This window comes from Vipera ursinii, assembly GCF_947247035.1.
Source record: "Vipera ursinii genome assembly, chromosome: 3".
Taxonomy (NCBI): Eukaryota; Metazoa; Chordata; class Lepidosauria; order Squamata; family Viperidae; genus Vipera; species Vipera ursinii.
The window spans coordinates 189,155,679-189,175,459 of NC_139516.1; the positions used below are offsets into that span (position 1 = coordinate 189,155,679).

Below are 19,781 nucleotides of genomic sequence, written 5' to 3' on the forward strand. Positions count from 1 at the left end.
AAATAAAATCTCTAAAGAAGGGTCGTGATGTTCATATTTATGCTGTCTGGATTTTCTGTCTCAAAGTGACACTTGTATTTTTATATCTGGAAGAATGAAAATATGCAGTCATTAAGCATATCAGAAATATCACCTGATTTTAAGTATACATTATGAAATAAAAATACAAACTATGCTCTCTTCTAGCGATTTCCATTATAGAACACAACTTTGGAATGTATGTTCTGATCTTCTGATTCTCCCCACCCACCTTTTTTTTTCTTCTTTTCTTACCCAGATCCTCAATGCAGTGGTTCTGCTGATTATACTGAGCGCTTTGACAGATCCTGGCCAGTACCACTTAGCGGGTACTGAATTAAGCAATGACTTTGAATTTATGGATGATGCCAGTAAGTATATATCATTTCATTAGTAATTTACAATCTGGCTCCTGTTAAACTGACCTGATATTGTGCCAGGGCAGCACTTTCATAGTTGGCATAAAATTGCTGTCTGTAAATATATATGTGTGTGTGTGTGTGTGTGTGTGTGTGTTTGTGTGTGCACGCGCATGCACTGAAGCTTCTCTAAAATTCTTGAGACAAAAGATGATATTTATAAAGGACTTTAATTGAAAGTGATTTATTAAAACAGGCTGCTTTGCCCAATGAGATTCACCTTGGAAAAGGTCTGGACTCCAAAAAAAAAAAATAGAAGTCCAGTAGATGGAAGCAAAGAAATAGAGAAAAATCTAACACTTGGCTGACATCTAACGGCCAGCAGCATTTTGCAGCCCCAATAAAGATAGGTATTATTTATTTAGCATATGGCATACAATGCCAGGGAAATCTACAAATGCTGGGCATAATGCAGTCCTGACAGCCAAAACTGCTAGTTCATTCTGCTTGGCACTTGCAGGCCTATCCGTGGTGCACCCCAGGGGGCAAACTAGCTTACACCAGCTGACTCGGGCACTCAGGTTTCTAAGTCTTTTGGGCTCCTCTGCCAGTCTCGCCTCACCTCATATGTGCAGTGTAAAGTGGTACCCATTTATCTATTTGCAATATTGCATGCTTTCAAACTGCTGGGTGGGTAGGAGCTGGGGTTCGAGTGACTCTATCTTATGGTGAAAGGCTCGAACCACCGGAGTGCAGACCATTTGGGTCCGGTAGTTTCAATGTCATTAAGCTACTGAGCCACTGGGTCCTCACATAATAAAGGTATAGGGGGCACAATGGCCTAGTGGTTAAGATGTTGTGCTTATTAACCAGAAGGTTGTCAGTTATAGATCTGAGCACTGCATGATGGAGTTAGCTCCTGTTCTCATCCCAGCTCTTGCCAAACTTGCAGTTCGAAAGCATGCAAATGCGAGTAGATAAATAGGCACCACTTCAATGGAAGGTAATAGTGTTCCATGCACCTCAGCATATAGTCATGCTGGCCAAATGACTACAGAAGTGTCTTTGAACAAGGCTGGCTCCCTTGACTAAGCAATGGAGATGAGCACCGCCCCATAGAGTAAGAAATGACTGGACAGGGAAAAACCTTTATCTTTTTTTAATGAATTTTACATAATTACATCGAAGGATTGTACTAAATAAAACCTGGAATAGTAATAGAGTGAACTGGTCTAAAGCTGTTATTTAATTATAGTTTAGCACTGTACCCTCATGCCCCAGCTCTGTGTTCATGCCAATGCTTCTCAGACTGCATTTCCCATTTTTAGTTACCGAGAGTTGTGACTACAAAGATGTATTTTAGCATTTGCCTGGGTATATTAGGGCTCAGAGGGCTGAACTGCCCCTTATACCTTCATAGTAACTTAACCCTACTCCTGATGTGCCTGACCTCTTTGTCATGGAGCAGAGAGATAAGAAAGGGATGTTTAAATGTTTGTTTAAAATAATACTATGGAAGATGTGGTAGGGCAGGTGGTTCTCAACCTTTTCTTCACCATGGATCCTCTTTAAATACCTTTTGTGGCCACGGACCATGGTCATGGACCACCAAGACAACTCAAGATTTAAATCATAACATTTTTTCAAGACTTTGTGGACCCCTTTGAGGACATCATGCTCCCCCAGGGGTCAACAGTTGAGAACCAGTGTTGTAGGGGATTTGTCTACAGCTGGACAAACAAGAAAAGAATGGTAAGAAACATTCAATCTTCCAGGCCCAGTTAAACCAGTGCCATAAGAGGGGCTGGGGTTGGGAGACAGACCTTAAAGAAAAGAAAAATGGCTTCCAATTTGGCAAGTTCTTAACTTTCAGCATCTTGGTTTGTGGGGGATTCAGCAGGATAATGGATACAAATTCTTCAAAATGTTAAGAAGGCCATTCGTTTAGATCAAAACCACAAATAATAGGAAATATCAACCTGATTAGTGGGAGCGAGGATGAAATGTGTGACTTAAGCCTTAATATCTTTTTTATGTTCACCAATAAGAGGCCAAAATAATGGCTTCACTATCTTCAGGAAGCAACAAAAGACTGCTGGGCAGCTACAGGCAGACCATGAGTTCAGCACCCGTGGAATAAAATGGTTCATTTTAAATATTGATTGTTAAATAAGCCATAGTGACTGTCTTCACACAGCATGTTAAGCCCAGGCCAAACAAATTGTATATATAATATTATAAATATCTTTAATAAGATTATATATATAGTGCACTATATATATATATAGTGCAAAAGATTAGTGATGATGGTGATGATGATGATGATGGAGCAACTTCAGTATGGAAAAGGTGCAGAAGTTGGTCTGATACTTCTGACACATAAATGTGGACAAGGATATCAGCTCGGTGGAGCTAAGAATATAAAGTTAAGCCAGTGGGGTTTAGCTCAGGCACGCTTTTCTCAGGCTAAACAGCTGTGTGGTCCAAAATTAGTACCTTCTGCAAACCTTAGTCTGAAATAATTTGGACACATCACAGCAAGCCAAGTCCTCCAGCAGAGGATGCTCTTGCACCAGAAAAGTACTCTCTGGGCCAAAGGAGAAGAAACTAGGCCGGAAACACCTTCTAAGAATACCAAGGAAAATCCAGTTTTCTCTCAGGCCAGTTTGTGTTTCATAAACAAGGAGAGGCTTGTTTAAGACGAAAAAAGCAATCGTGATTTCTGTGGCCTCTGGTACCATTGTGTATTGTTAAAAACATGGAATGCTATTAAGAGAACAGTTTCAGTTGAATATCTGAATATTTTCCTTGGGGACCAATAATAATGAACACATTTTATTTAATAAAACAAATATGCAGGCTTCCACAGAGCTGTGACTGATTCATTATTTATTTCAGATATGTGTATTGCAACTGCAGTTTCTCTTCTCATGATTCTCATTTGTGCGATGGCCACCTATGGTGCATATAAGGTAAGGCATAATGTACGGCGTTGTATTCTATTTTAATTAACTTACTTTGAAACTGGTTCACAAAGCATCTAGTAGCTCATAGCATACAAAGTTGCCAGGGGCATGGTGCTAGAAAAACTCATGAGACTTTGAGCAGCAGACCACAAAGCAGAAAAAAGCACAAAGAAAGCTATACATTCATAAAGAAGGATTATCTACAGTCAGTTCGGTCCAAAACATGATGGAATAAGGATGTACTTTGCAGAATATACAGGTGAAACTCGAAAAATTAGAATATCGTGCAAAAGTTCATTTATTTCAGTAATGCAACTTAAAAGGGGAAACTAATATATGAGATAGACTCATTACATGCAAAGCAAGATAGTTCAAGCCGTGATTTGTCATAATTGTGATGATTATGGCGTACAGCTCATGAAAACCCCAAATCCACAATCTCAGAAAATTAGAATACTGTGAAAAGGTGCAATATTCTAGGCTCAAAGTGTCCCACTCTAATCAGCTAATTAAGCCATAAAACCTGCAAAGGGTTCCTGAGCCTTTAAATGGTCTCTCAGTCTGGTTCAGTAGGAATCACAATCATGGGGAAGACTGCTGACCTGACAGTTGTGCAGAAAACCATCATTGACACTGTTTGGTTCAGGTAGACAATGACTCAGAGAGGTTAACAGCGAAAAGAGTTTATTCAATACACATATGTCAACTGACAACTGTCAAAATGTCTCAGGCTTTTATACTAGAGCTGTTTTAACTGTATCCAATCGCAAGTCTCTATTTTCCCGCTTTTACAACTTTAACCAATAGTTGCACCAGAATCTCCCGCTTCAAGGAACCTTCTTTGCAACCTTGCTATTTACATGTTTGCAACTATCTACTGACATAACACCCCTTACCCCCCAGTTGTTGTTATTTATTGACATAATCTCTTAAGTATTTGGGTGGCCTATGGACCCTTGATGGATATCTATTGGTTTGATTACCAAAGTCATCACTATCCGATTGTCTGCTTGGCTGGCTTACATTTGTGGGTCTGGACTCTTGAATTGCTGGCTCAGATGCTTCTCTACTAACAAATGGTGATTGTTGTTGTGTTTGATGTTGATGCTCAGCTAATGCGGGCCTGCTCAAAGAGGACAGCTCCCAGTCAATTTGACCGTGTTGTGGGTTAGCTGTGGATACACTGGTTTGAATTTCTGCTCCCCCACTAACTGGCAGGTTGTTATGATTAAGCCCCCCGTGTACACTTTGACCCCCATCTACTGGCATGCTACCAATAGTTCTCTTCCTTAGCTGATCTATATGTCTTTTTCTTAACCTATTCCCTTCCCCCTCAATGGTGTAAGACAAAGGCCCCATTATGTCAGTGACCACCCCTGGAACCCATTTGTCCCCCTGTGCATAATTCCTGGCCCAGACTAAGTCTCCAATTTTGAATGATCTGTTTGGAATGTCCAGTTCAGCACTTGAGGGTAGTCTGTCAGGATGTAACCTGTCCAGTTTGGTGGTTAGCCTTTTCCCCCACCTCATTTCCGCCGGGCTTTTCCCGGTAGCCGTGCAAGGGGTTGTATGTTGGGTCAGCAAAAAGTCTGCCAGTCTTTGGTGCCAATCGCCACGGATGATTCGCTTCAAGGCGTCTTTGGTGGTTCTCACGTTGCGTTCAGCCAAGCCATTGGTGGACGGGTGGAAGGGTGCTGATGTTGCATGTCTAATCGAGTTGGCCCTGAGGAAATCCTGGAATTCAACAGAGGTGAATTGGGGCCCATTATCTGACACAATTACATCAGGTAACCCATGAGTGGCAAAGAGGCCCCTTAAGACCTGTATTGTTCTACAAGAAGTCATAGAACTGACAGGTACTACCTCTAGCCACCTAGAGAAACTGTCCACCACTACTAGAAAGGTTAAACCTTGAAAGGGTCCAGCAAAATCAATATGAATCCTAGACCACGGATTCCTGGCCAATTCCCACTTATGCGTGTGTGTGTGAGGCAGGTCAGGTCTAGATCGCTGACACAAATAACATCCTGAAACACATTCTTCAATGTCCTTATCAAGTCCTGGCCACCATAAGTGACTTCTAGCTAATGCCTTCATACGTATTATTCCAGGGTGACCCTCATGTAATTCTAATAAAATTGTAGATCTGTGGATTTCAGGAATGACAACACGGTTGCCCCACAAAATACATCCCAAATGGGATGATAGTTCGTCCTTCCTTCTAAAATATGGAATGTACTTTGCATCCGGGTTAGTACTTGGCCACCCACTAAGGACCCAGGCCATGATTCTTTTTAGGATATGGTCTTTATTGGTAGCTTCAGCTATATCTTTAGCAGTTAAGGGGCATTCAGGAATGTCCTGTAAGGACATAATTTGTCCCACAGGAGCCGGGTCTTCCTCAGTGTTGTTTAAGGGCAGTCTGCTAAGGGCATCAGCATGTCCCATTTCCTTACCTGGTCTATGTTGAAGTGAAAATGAATATGCTGAGAGGAAAATTGACCACCTCAGCATTCTGGGCGACATTATTTGGGGTGTCTGTTTATCGGTGGTAAACAGTCCCAATAATGGTTTGTGGTCAGTGAGTATGGTAAAGTTCCTACCATAAAGGTAATCATGGAACTTTTTTACTCCTGCCACGATTGCTAATGCTTCCCTATCAATCTGTGCATAATTCCTCTCTGCTTTAGTAAGCGTCCTGGAATAGTATGCAATTGGCTTTTGGATACCATGACTATCCAAGTGGCTGATAACAGCCCCCACACCATAAGGTGAAGCATCGCAAGCTAAATAAATTGGTTTATTTTCAATAAAATGGGTTACTGTGGATTGGCTTGAAAGAATATTTTTTAATGTTTGGAAGCTGACTCTATGTTTATCAAGCCACTGCCATGGGGTTTTTTTATCTAAAAGTCTATGTAGTGGTTCTGCTATGGCAGCTTTGTGTGGCACGAATGTGTGGTAAAAGTTAACTAATCCTAGAAAGGCTTGTAATTCAGCCTTGTTTTTTGGTTCTGGTGCCAATTTAATTGCCTTGATTTTATCAGGGGTAGGATGAATTCCATTTTTATCTATCCTAAATCCTAAAAATTCAGTGGATCTAACCCCAATACAGCATTTCTCCTTTTTTAATTTAAGTCCAGCCCTCCTAAACCTTCCCAATACCTGTTCCAGACGCTCGGCTAATATCTCTTCATTTCTTCCAGCTATTAGAACATCATCAAAGTAAGGGCATACACCAGGTATGCCCTTTAAGGTCCTCTCCATCACCTCTTGGAAGATGCCAGGAGCTGCTGCAATACCAAATTGCAGTCTGTGGACTCGGAACGCCCCCTTGTGGGTAACTATAGTTTGAGCTTCAGCAGCCTCTTTAGAAACAGTTAATTGCAAATACGCCTGCGCCAAGTCTAACTTGGCAAATATGGCGCCGTCCTGTATCGTGGCGAGGACCTGCTTCACCGTCGGGACCGGGTAAGCATGTTTTTTCATTCCAAGGTTCACGGTGGCTTTGTAGTCAGCGCAGATCCTCACATCCCCATTAGGTTTAAGGGGTGTGACGATCGGCGTTTCCCACAAACCACCCTCGACTGGTTCTAGGACGCCTTGGCCTACAAGCTTATCGAGCTCGGTCTCGATTTTTTGCTTAAGGGCGAAAGGCACCCTTCGGGCCTTAAGCCTGATGGGTTTAACCGACGGGTCTAAATTAAAATTAATTGGGGGCCCTTTGTATTTACCCAAAGACCCATCGAATACGTCTGCGAATTCATCGCAGACTGATTCGAGGGTCTTATTTTTAATAACTGTGTTTATTCCCCCTATCTAAATTCCCAGGGCAGGGAACCAGTTAAGGCCTATTAAATTAGTTCTATGGCCTTCAGTAACTATTAAATCTAGTGCTCCCTTAAACCCTTTATATTTAACACTAAGGGTGATTTTTCCCTTAATTTTTATTGGGGTTTTTTGGAAGTCGGTCAATTTGATTTTGGTTGAACTAAGTGGAATCTTTCTGCCACTTTTTAGCTCAATCTTTTTAAGGGTTTCACTGGATATTATGGACACTGAGGCCCCAGAATCGATTTCCATTTTGCAAGGAATTCCTTGCAATTGGACTATAATTTTTAATTTTTCTCTCACAATATTGTTAATTTTTTCCTTTCTACGGTGATTGACTCGCGCCACCTCCCCGTGGTTCGGGAATTTAGCCCTCGGTCTAGGGGTCTCTTTGCCACTATAGTAAGGGGTTACCTTACCTTCGGGCCAAACGTCGACTTCGTGTAAGCGACTGTCGCGTGCACGACCCCTGCAAATGGCTTGAATGTGGCCGGTCTTCCCACACAATCTGCATCTGGCGGTACGAACTCTGCACGTTGCTCGGGGATGATTGCCCCCGCAGCTGCCGCATCTATTGTCGTTGTCGCGCGGTCTCGTTGCAGTGTCTCTCAGTTGTCGTTGGGTTGTAGTTGTTTGTCGTTGCGGCGTTGTGGTTTGGAATCGGCGACTTGGTTCAGGCCCGTCGCTTCGGGATGGTTTTGCCGCCATTTTTCCAAACCGTCTGGTGACTTCGGCGATGTCGGCTTCCCATTGCTGGTCCACCTCCCCGCAGTCCACAAGGCCTTCTTGATTAATTTCGGCAGACGCAGCCATGCTATTACGGGGTGGGTCGCGATACCCGGTGGATTCATAAGTCAAGAGTTCATCCAGTACTTCTTGCAAATCGCCGGTGGGCTTAGCGATAATTCTGTTTTGTAGTTGCTCATCTCGCAAGCCCAGCACCACTCTGTCCCGGATTCTTATCTCTAAGTTGTCATACTTGCAACGTACTGCTGCTTCTCTGACTGCAGCAACAAATCTTTGGATCGACTCGCCCGGTCTCTGGTTACTTTTTTCGAAAATGCGTCGCCAAAAGAGTTCTGACCTCCTTGGCGTGAAATGTACTTTAAGTTTGGCCAATAGATCGGCATACGGAACGCTTGAGACCGGCTGTGGTTGACAAAGTCCGACAGCAATCCGATACACCGGTGTGCTGCATATGGTTAGTAGAGCAGCCGCCTTTTTTCGGTCATCCGTTATACCGTTGACAAGTAAAAACCCTTCGACCTGTCCCACATATTCTTCCCAGTCCTCTGGGAAGTTTGGGTCGAATTCTTTTAAGGACCCGATTTGCGCCATTCGGAGGATTGTTGATTCCGCCGCGGCCGCTAGTGGTTGACTGTGACTTCTTTTCAAATTTGCCGCCTACGCGCAGCTGTTCCGCAATCCTTCTCTGGTCCGCCGTCTATCCCACCTTCGTCGCCAGTTGTTTGGTTCAGGTAGACAATGACTCAGAGAGGTTAACAGCGAAAAGAGTTTATTCAATACACATATGTCAACTGACAACTGTCAAAATGTCTCAGGCTTTTATACTAGAGCTGTTTTAACTGTATCCAATCGCAAGTCTCTATTTTCCCGCTTTTACAACTTTAACCAATAGTTGCACCAGAATCTCCCGCTTCAAGGAACCTTCTTTGCAACCTTGCTATTTACATGTTTGCAACTATCTACTGACATAACAGACACCCTCCATAAGGAGGGAAAGCCTCAAAAGGTAATTGCAAAAGAAGTTGGATGTTCCCAAAGTGCTGTATCAAAGCACATTAATAGAAAGTTATGTGGAAGAGAAAAGTGTGGAAGAAAAAGGTGCACAAGCAGCAGGGATGACAGCAGCCTGGAGAGGATTGTTAGGAAAAGGCCATTCAAAAGTGTTGGGGACTTTCACAAGGAGTGGTCTGAGGCTGGAGTCAGTGCATCAAGAGCCACCACACACAGACGGATCCTGGACATGGGCTTCAAATGTCGTATTCCTCTTGTCAAGCCGCTCCTGAACAACAAACATCACAAGTGTCTTACCTGGGCTAAAGAAAAACAGACCTGGTCTGTTGCTCAGTGGTCCAAAGTCCTCTTTTCTGATGAGAGCAAATTTGCATCTCATTTGGAAACCAAGGACCCAGAGTCTGGAGGAAGAATGGAAAGGCACACACTGCAAGATGCTTGAAGTCCAGTGTGAAGTTTCCACAGTCTGTGTTGATTTGGGGAGCCATGTCATCTGCTGGTGTTGGTCCACTGTGCTTCCTTAAGTCCAGGGTCAATGCAGCCGTCTACCAGGAGATTTTGGAGCACTTCATGCTTCCTTCCGCAGATGAGCTTTATGGGGATGCTAACTTCATTTTCCAGCAGGACGTGGCACCTGCCCACACTGCCAAAAGCACCAAAACCTGGTTCAATGACCGTGGGATTACTGTGCTTGATTGGCCAGCAAACTCACCTGACCTGAAACCCATAGAGAATCTATGGGGCATTGCCAAGAGAAAGATGAGAGACATGAGACCGAACTATGCAGAAGAGCTGAAGGCCGCTATTGAAGCATCCTGGTCTTCCATAACACCTCAGCAATGCCACAGGCTGATAGCTTCCATGCCACGCCGCATTGAGGCAGTAATTGCTGCAAAAGGGGCCCAAACCAAGTACTGAGTACATATGCATGCTTATACTTTTCAGAGGTCTGATATTGTTCTATGTACACTCCTTGTTTTATTGATTGCATGTAATATTCTAATTTTCTGAGATTGTGGATTTGGGGTTTTCATGAGCTGTACGCCATAATCATCACAATTATGACAAATCACGGCTTGAACTATCTTGCTTTGCATGTAATGAGTCTATCTCATATATTAGTTTCCCCTTTTAAGTTGCATTACTGAAATAAATGAACTTTTGCACGATATTCTAATTTTTCGAGTTTCACCTCTAAGGAGGAAAAATATTACACATAGGAGAAGCATACAGCAGAGCATGAGACTGCATTTAGAAATGTCTGAAGAAGTTAGCCTAGATTAATTATAGGGGTGGGTGTATTCCCCAATCTAGGGCCCTCCAGTTATGTTTGATTATAACTTGTGGCCATGATAGCTGGCAATTCTGAGAATTAGAACCCAATATAAAGAACACCTGGTTGGGAAAGGCTTCCTAGAAAAACAAGTATAAGCATTCTGAACTTTTCTCAGGACCAGTAAATTGCTTTGAAAAACTTTTTAGGAAAATGTCCCAAGGGTACTTTTTCAAAAGGCAACTGGACTTTCTTGTTTTTTCCTTGAAGACATTTTGCTTCTCATCCAAGAAGCTTCTTCAGTTCTGACTGAATGGTGGAGAAAGGGTGGATTTATATTCAGTACAGTCATCTGGTTGTTAGCACTCTCTCCGAGAACCGTTGAGACCACTTGGAGCTTTATATGTGCCTTCAGGGTCACCTGAATAGCACAAATGGATGTGGAACCTTCTTGAAACTGTTGAAAGGACTCTTCTGTAAACAGGATATCGGTGGTGTCATATGCCTTCCTCTCTATTAAAGAGGGCTATTCAGTTTTAACATAGGTGGCCTCTTTGACCCCTCTTTCACACCAGCAATCCTGTCTGTCCAGAATGTCTTCAAAAGAGTGGCCTTTGTCTTTCAAATGTAGATGGACTGCTGAATCTTGTCCAGATAGGTTTGTTCTCCGATGTTGTGCCATGTGTTTGTGAAGTGGCTGTTTTGTATCTCCAACGTACAGATCTGCACATATCTCACTGCATTGTACTGCATGTATCACATTGCTCAGTTTGCATCCAGGTGTTTTGTCCGTGGAATGAACAAGCTTCTGTCTTAGTATTCTTGGGTTTAAAGCGTGCATGTATGTTGTGTGGTTGAAAATCCTTCCATTTCCCACCATTCAGTCAAATTGAAGTTTCTTGGATGAGAAACTTGAAGGTCTTCAAGAGAAAAACAAGAAAGTTTAGTTACTTTTTTAAAAAGCACTTTTGGAGCAACAATGACTTGGATGATTGAGCATCTCCATTGCCTTTTCAGGAAAACTTGATTGTAAGGATAATCATTTATATATCAATAAGTATACATTATTTATAAGGTTTACCTGCCGTACTACAGCAGTTTACTTAGCACTGTGCTATTACTATTACTGTGTAATATTTACGAACATAATTATGTTCTGTAAAGAATATTAATAAAAAGATGTTCATTTAATATATGGAATAGATCAAGATTAATTTATATTTTATAAGACTAACTTAAACCTAATGTGTGTGTGTGTGTGTGTGTGTGTGTGTGTGTGTGTGTGTGTGTAAATTATTCAAATTGCTAATAAAGAATTAGGGAGGCTGAGATGGCCATTTCGAACTTATTTTGTTCTCATCAGTCAGTCATACCCTTTATCTGAGATTCGAACCTGGGCTGATGACTTGTGACAGCTCATTATTTGTGTAAATTATTCAAATTGCTAATAGAGAAAGAAGCTGTGGCTCAGGGAGTTAAAACAACTGCCACATATATAATCAGCCCAGGTTCGAATCTCAGATAAAGGGTATAACTGACTGATGAGAACAAAATAAGTTCGAAATGGCCATCTCAGCCTCCCTAATTCTTTACTAGCAATTTGAATAATTTACACAAATAATGAGCTGTCATAAGTTGACTATATCCTGTGGATAGCCTTGGGTTAGGCAAAAACAGGAAAGAAAGTTAATTAGCAAGGTGTATTCAAAAAAAGCCTTGACAAATACTTAACACACACACACACACACACACACACACACACACTCTCACACATATACATATAAAGTAAAGTTAAAGGTTCCCCCCCCCGCACATGCATGCTAGTCGTTTCCAACTCTAGGGGCTGGTGCTCATCTCCATTTCAAAGCCGAAGAGCCAGCCCTTGTCCGAGGACATCTCCGTGGTCATGTGGCTGGCATGACTAGATGCCAAAGGCGCACGGAACACTGTTACCTTCCCACCGTAGTTGTCCCTATTTTTCTACTTGCATTTTTACGTGCTTTAGAACTGCTAGGTTGGCAGAAGCTGGGACAGGTAACAGGCGCTCACTCTGCTATGCGGCACTCAGGATTCGACCCGCCAAACTGCCGATGTTCTGATCGACAAACTCAGCATCCTAACCCGCTGAGCCACCGCGTCCCTTCACATATACATACATATACATATACACATACATACATACATACATACATACATATATATATATATATGTGTGTGTGTGTGTGTAAATTACTAACAAAGAATTAAAGGGAAACTGAGATGCATTTCTGACTCCTTAGTCGTCCTCAGTCAGCTATACCCTTCTGAGATTCTAACCTGTGCTGATTGCATACAAGGCAGTGCAATCAGCCCAGGTTCGAATCTCAGAAGGGTATAGCTGACTGAGGACGACTAAGGAGTCAGAAATGCATCTCAGTTTCCCTTTAATTCTTTGTTAGTAATTTACACAAATATATGAATTGTCCGGTGTGACTACTGCCTGTTTGATAGCCTTCAAGATAGGCTGAAAACAGGAAATAAAGATTTGCCCCATGTTTGGGGCCTAGCAAGGTAATCTAAATAGTTAACATTTGAAATATATATATATATATATATATATATATATGTTTCAAATGTTAACCCTTTAATTCTTTGTTAGTAATTTACACACATATATATATATATATATATATATATATATATATATATATATATATATATATATATATATATATATATAGTTCTTGAATGAAAAGCCTCTTTTTATGCCTGCCTATTGATCTCCAATATTTTATAATGTAGTTGTTTTTATGTATGTACCCCTTTGACCAGTTGAGAAAAATGATTGAAAAATGATTGAAAATTGCATTAAAATTCTATAAGCAACTATTCCCTCCTCTCTTTTTATTTTGTATGTCTAGCAACATGCAGCCTGGATCATCCCTTTCTTCTGTTACCAAATCTTTGATTTTGCACTCAACACTTTAGTTGCTATCAGCATACTGGTTTATCCAAACACGGTTCGGGATTATCTGCAGCAACTGGTAAAAGACTTTCTTATTGAATATTCAGACTGTTTATGTAAATGATTGTTGTAGACATCATCCACAGACTATGAGAATAAGTTTCACCTGCCCACACATGAAGGCTAAACATAAGAATATTAGTAGCCCCATGCATTCCTGTTCTCTGTCAGATGTCTCTAGAACCTATGGTATCCTAAACATTCTTACAGAGAGCAAAGCCAGAATTTACTTCTTCCTATAATTTGAGATCAATCTTTTGGGGGGTTGTTGGCTGAAACTGGCACCTTGGTGGTGGTCGTGGGGCTTCAAAGATAACAGCAAATGCAGATCAGCATTAAAAGTGATAAGAGTATCAAAAACATTATTTATTTATGTGAATATGTTTGGATCAGAATGTCAGGAATGCCAAATCAGGTTCCACTGCTCCAGGAAATAATAGGAGGAACATTATGCCAAAAGAAAATATGCACTGCCAAAGTGTTATTTAATCCTCCAGGAAGGAATACATTTTCCCCTCTATATTTAAGCCCCAACTTTTCCCCAGAATGGGGGGGGGGGGAAACAGGATTAATGGGAGGGGGAAGAATTCTGAAAAATACAATGTTGGACTGGAAAATGTGTCCCACTCAAAGGGACATAGAATTTATTGCAAATAGTTTAATATTGCAATGCTTTCACCTTTCAATTGCTCTTTGTGCCAATATTTCTTCTTAGGACAACTTTTGTGTTTTTTTTTTAAAGGGAGGGGAATGGGGGGTGGAATGTAGCAGACTGAAAAAGTTTAGTGGTTTGCTAATCTTAGATTCCAGTCTTTTCCTTCTGTCGGAAGCAATTTGCAGAGTAGGATAAGATAAGATAAGATAAGATAAGATAAGATAAGATAAGATAAGATAAGATAAGATAAACTTTATTGTTATTTTTTTACTGTGGGCACAACAGCACACATCAAAAATCAAATTTAGTTGCCCACTCTCAAATTGGAACACATACATGACACACACCTAACCATACTATATACACATATGTATAGACCCACACCCCTACATATACATAAATAAATATTAAATATTGTCCATCTTAAATATATAATGGAAGGAGGAAGCTTGAGAGTTCACAAGGTTACTGCTGTATGGAATGAAACTATGGCTGAATCTGGATGTTCTGCTGTGGATACCATGAAGCTTCCTCTCAGAAGGTAACAAGGTGTAATGTGTGCCTTCCTTCATTGGCACAATCCACCACACTTCGCCTCCCTTCTCCAGTGTTGCCACAGTTGGTGGTGATTGGGGGAGAGAGATCTGCTCTCAGCCCCAAACAAACCCAGTGTGCAATTTGGGGATCCTTCTAGACTTGTGGCTCCTGCACTAAGAGCAAGTGGCAGTTGTGATGAGGAAGCCTTTTGCACAGCTTTCATGTCGATTGCACCCATTCTTAGATTGGAAGGCTCTGCTCACAATCATTCATATCCTAATCACCTCCTGGTTGGACTACTATAACATACTCTATGTGGGCATTGTTATGGGAAAGTATCTGAAAGCCTCAGCTGCTACAAAATACAGTGACCATAGAATCATAGGGCTGGAAGGGACCTCTGAGTCAAGGCAAGAGATCTTATACTATCCCTGTCAAATGACTGTCCAGTCTATTTTTGCAAACCTGCAGAAGTGGAGCACCCACAACTCCAGGAGGCAAACTATTCCATAATAACAGAGTTGGAAGGGACCTTGGAGGTCTTCTAGTCCAACCCCTTTCTTAAGCAGGAGACCCTATACTATTTCAGACTAATGGTTGTCCAATCTCTTCTTAAAAACTTCAAGTGATGACCTGTCCACTTCCTCAGCTCAACAATTTCAAACCATTCCCTGATAACCGGACAAGACCCCCACCCGCAGCCACCTCCCCTGGACCTGCAGCAAGGCCTGTATCCCAGGGCGAGCAAATCTGAGTGACTTTGTCTGACAGATGCTGAACATGGTTTGAATTGGGCAAAGCTTTGTAAGAGAAGAGAGACAAAGCTACTATCCTGCAAAAATAGGCATGTATTTCCAACAAAGTGAAGAGTGATGAAAATATTAGTTTGGCACTGAGTAGTTTCTCTTTAAACAGAGAAGTGAAAGCATGATTCTACAATGTTTATCTTCAATCTGTTATACTTCATCTGGTGGGATTAAACAGTTGGTGCACTTCAGTGAAATTCCAAATGAGGAAAATGTCTTGCTAGCACTTGGCAAAAGAGAAAGGCATGCAGAAATATTTGTGTTTAAATGAATCTGGCAGAAAACATCAAACAGTTTGTGGCTGCAATCTTTGGGAATGAAAAAGAACTTGTTTCTCCCTCCAGAATTCTGTAATTAAAATGCCAATATAAAAGATCACTGCCGAGTGGTTTGTAAAGTTACAAAAAGAGATACATTCAATGAAGAGTTGCAGTTGCTTCTTTGTGGTAGAAACTTCCCTATGACCATTCGGTCCGGATATGGCTGTCACATGAAGATTCAGATGGGGTGATTAATAGTTTCTAAAATATCACGTGGGTAGTTCACTGATTATGACTGTAAAGGAAACTGTCCATTATGGTCATAATAGTAATGCTTGCAAAATGGTTTGTTCATGTGACCAACCCAATTCTATGACTTTTTTTGTGGCAGTTAAGCAAATGTGGCAATTGTGAATGCAAACACCACAGTTGTCTTGCCAAAAAATGGAAGTGCCAATTTTCAGCAAAACCAAATGTGGTCACCTGACTGGGGGAACTTTGAAAACAGCCATAAATGCAGCCGTGTTGCTGAGTACCTGAAGTGCAGTCACATGACCACGGGGGGGGTGGGTTCAACCATTGGAACCTCAAATCTGGGCCGTAAGTCCCCCTTAGCTAGTAACTTCAAATGATTGTTAAGCAACCTGTTGTAAGCTGAGGACAACCTGTAGACAAGAGCACTGTCTTCACTTTATGATAACGAACAATCTTATATCAGAGGCAGATGCAAAAAAAAGATTTTAAGTTAAAACTGGCTTGGAATGTATAGTAGGAACAATAAGAGCATTTTAATAGTAAGACCAATGACAAAAAAATGAAGGTATGTTCAACCTTTAACTTAGATTGCTTTAACTTAGATTGCTTCATTGGGGAAGTGGTTGGACCTAATGTTCTCAATAACCTTTTCCAATTGTGTGATGAAGATTATATGAGTTTTACACTGTCACTGCATATCTTGTAGAAAGAATTGGGAGTAGAATACATGGTTCTCTCTGCTTTTTTATTTTATTCTAAAAACAATCTTTGGGACAAATTAGGTTTTGAGATAGGGACAGTTGTAACGTGGTCTCAGCTGGGTGGAGAGGTAAATTCCTGCCCAATATCCTAATTGCTGAATTCTAGCCACAGCTTAGTGAATAAAGCACAGCTGCCTGGATTTATGCAACAGATTAAGTCAAAACCAAACAAATTACAATTTAGTGTAATTTATACAATGTGTGAATCCAATCTATGACTCATACATAATTCAACACATGGAACAGAATTTTGTAACATCCAGAAACTCTGCCGGAGTTTGATGCTTATTTTTTTGCTGGAAACTGAATTCTATGTATACAAGATGCCCAAAGTTCTGTGCAAGTATCGATTCCAAAGGCATCTTCTTTTCTTGCCTTCACATCCATCCCATACAATTATGTAAATAGGGTCCTTATAGGATTGTAGAGTTTACTATATCCAGTTTGTGTCAATATTTTTATTTCAGAAGGTTGAGTGACATTTCCAAATTAATTTATGGTTCTGAAAACTTACTTTCCTCCTTTGTATAGTGACTGCTAAATCTGCTTGTCTCCTAATCTTTTCTACTTGTTGTAATAGATTACCAGTAGACCTCGGCTTATGGCCAGTCACTTAGTGACTGTTCAAAATTATGACAGACCTAGCTGTGGGGTACATACAACCCAGATTCAAAGCTCCAATGGACGCCCCCACTCCCAGTCACATGACCACACTTCATGCTGTTGCAACCAAGCTGCATTTATAGCCATTTGCAGTGTCCTGTGGTCACATGATTGTGTATTACAATGGTTTTGCCAAAACCCAGCATTTACTCCCAGTTTTCTGCAAAATCAACCCATTAAGCCATTTGCTTAATGACCACAGCATCCCTTTAATCCAAGTGGTCACTTGATGACTGCTGCATTCATTTAACAAACCACTGCAAAAAAGTCCATAAAAACAGGTTGATAATGTTACCAACCCACTTTACAACTGTCATAACTTATGATTGTAATGGATAGGCCACATTATGGTTGTAACTTGAGGACTTCCTGTATCAGATTGGAGACTGGAGATTGGGGTCCCTTGGAATGTCATTTAATAAAATCCACTTAAAGCTCTGTGGAATTAATCAGTAGCGAGAAAGAACTTGAAAGTCAGTTTGTTGTAGTGGTTAAGGCATTGGGCTAGAAACTGGCAGATTGTGAGTTCCAGTTTTGCCAGCCTGCTGGGTGACTTTGGACCAGTCACTTTCTGCCTAGGAAGAAGGCAATGGCAACCCACTTCCAAAAAACCTTGCCAAGAATACTTCAGGGATTGGTCCAGGCAAATATCAGGAGTCAAAATTGACTTGAAGGCACACAGGCATATCAAAAAACCTGCTCTGACAGGATGACTCTGAAGTTGTAAAATATCCCTCAGTTTCACACGACACGACCATGTTAAATGAACTTTGTGTTTAAAATTATAAAAAAGAAAGCAGAAAGTTTGATGAGATTGCTAACAATTTCCTTCTAATTTTCAGCCTGCAAATTTCCCCTACAAGGAAGAGATTATGTCAATGAATTCAATCTGCTTAATTGTTATTCTTCTTCTTTGTTTAAGTATCACATTGGCTTTCAAGGTAAGCATAACATATTTTTACCCACCTTAACAGTATGAACTGGAAATAATAGAAAAAGTTTATTGTTTGTTTGTTTATTAAATTTATATGCCACCCAGTCTACTATCAAGCGAATCTGGGAGGCTTTAGGATGCCTAAATTTAGGTTGCTGCCATAAACTGAAGTGGACAAGAAAAAAAGGAAAGACCTCTTAAACCAGTCCTCTTTGTTGAGTATGGACAACCACAGGGACTCTGCTGCCAGCATGTGCCAATATGCCCATAGAATCTTCCTTGGTGCCCATTTGTCTCTCTGTCTCATCCGATTTATTTTTCAGTTATTAAAGATTCTTCTAATTATAAAAGTAAAATTGGGAGTTGAGGTGCTGCACAGTGAAATGCCAACCCATGGCAGTCTTACAAAAGTCTGATAAGCAGAATTAGCAAATCAAAATAATGGGGGAGAACAGCAAAATGCTTTGTTTGAAAATAAAGGTAGTAAGGTGCTTGTCAGGAGACTGACTGGCTATTTTGTGCCTCTATATTTTGCTCTAGAATCTGTCAGATGAAGGGCAGTATACAAGTGTAATTTGCAGATATTTGAAGATTTTTATCACTTTTCTTCAGGTCGTTTTTGTTTTCTTGTTTTTCATGACAAAATTATTAATGCAACAAATTGTGATTTCTCTTCTCTTGGGTGCATTTATTAAGAATGAAAACTTGTTATGCATCTGGATATGATACAGAAGGTTTAGGTTTCTTTCCAATATGCTGTTGGCTCATTTGGTATTTAGGGACTACAAGGTTGATTCATTCTTCATCCTTCCGAGGTTGGTAAAATGATGACCCATATTGTTCGGGGCAATATGCTGACATTGTAAACTGCTCAAAGGTTGCTATAAAGTACTATGGAGCAGTATTTAAGTCTAAATGCTGTTGCTATTTCTATAAACCTCAACTCTTGTTCACATCAGAGTCACTCTTAAAGTCACTTCCCTCCTATTTTAGTTGTTTGTTCCAATTTTCATTTGCTTCAGTATCATTCAATTATCTGCCATCAGCTGATTTCTCGGCCATCTATTGTCAAACTCGCTACGGCACATGACATGTTTTTCTATTGCCAGCAATAGGGTAGGCGTGGTTTTGCCATGATGCATCCAGCCCATGGGCTGGCAGTTTGACACCCCTGATCTATACAGTATCTTGAAAAGTAGTTTTGAATTAGGGAAAGTTTTGATTGATACTTTCTTTTCAATGAAGATAAAATGGATTCCTATATATTTTGGGGGTCATGGAGATAAGGAAAATTATCTTCTTTACTTTCTCATAATAAAGATATTTTTTAAATTGTGTTATTGTTTAAGGTATTTATTGAAGCTTTGTGCTGTGTTAATGGCCTTTTAAAGCTTTGTAAAACTAATCGCTGGATCTTATTAATTTTTGGCAAGATGCACAGCTCTGTTTTGTGGTTTCCTGTAGATGGAGTTCTTTTATGTTTGGCCATCCTTACTCTTCTTTTGCAGCTTTTTTTAAAACATCCACCAGACTGCATTTGCTTAAACCAAAAATAAATGATTCCACTGAGCTAGTAGATGCTAATTAATATTATATTTATCATGTTTAAGAGATTACTATAATGATAACATTTGTAAAGGAAAAATGGTAGCATATAGAAAACAAATTTCTGTTATAGAAAAGGGAGAAAGCTATAAATAA

General features: G+C 40.6%; 1 protein-coding gene across 2 annotated transcripts in view; it reads left to right on the forward strand.

Moving 5' to 3' along the window:
- The window catches only part of LAPTM4B (lysosomal protein transmembrane 4 beta), a 46,121-nt gene that overhangs the window by 15,579 nt on the left and 10,761 nt on the right, over positions 1 to 19,781 (forward strand). Inside the window, exons 2-5 of one of the 2 annotated variants that reach the window (XM_083358961.1) lie at positions 278 to 389; positions 3,276 to 3,349; positions 13,106 to 13,228; positions 17,989 to 18,087. In XM_083358961.1, the coding sequence (XP_083215087.1) occupies positions 278 to 389; positions 3,276 to 3,349; positions 13,106 to 13,228; positions 17,989 to 18,087 (408 nt within the window). Of the gene's footprint in view, positions 1 to 45; positions 390 to 3,275; positions 3,350 to 13,105; positions 13,229 to 17,988; positions 18,088 to 19,781 lie in introns of those variants that run through there. The other variant, XM_083358960.1, reaches the window with a different exon arrangement.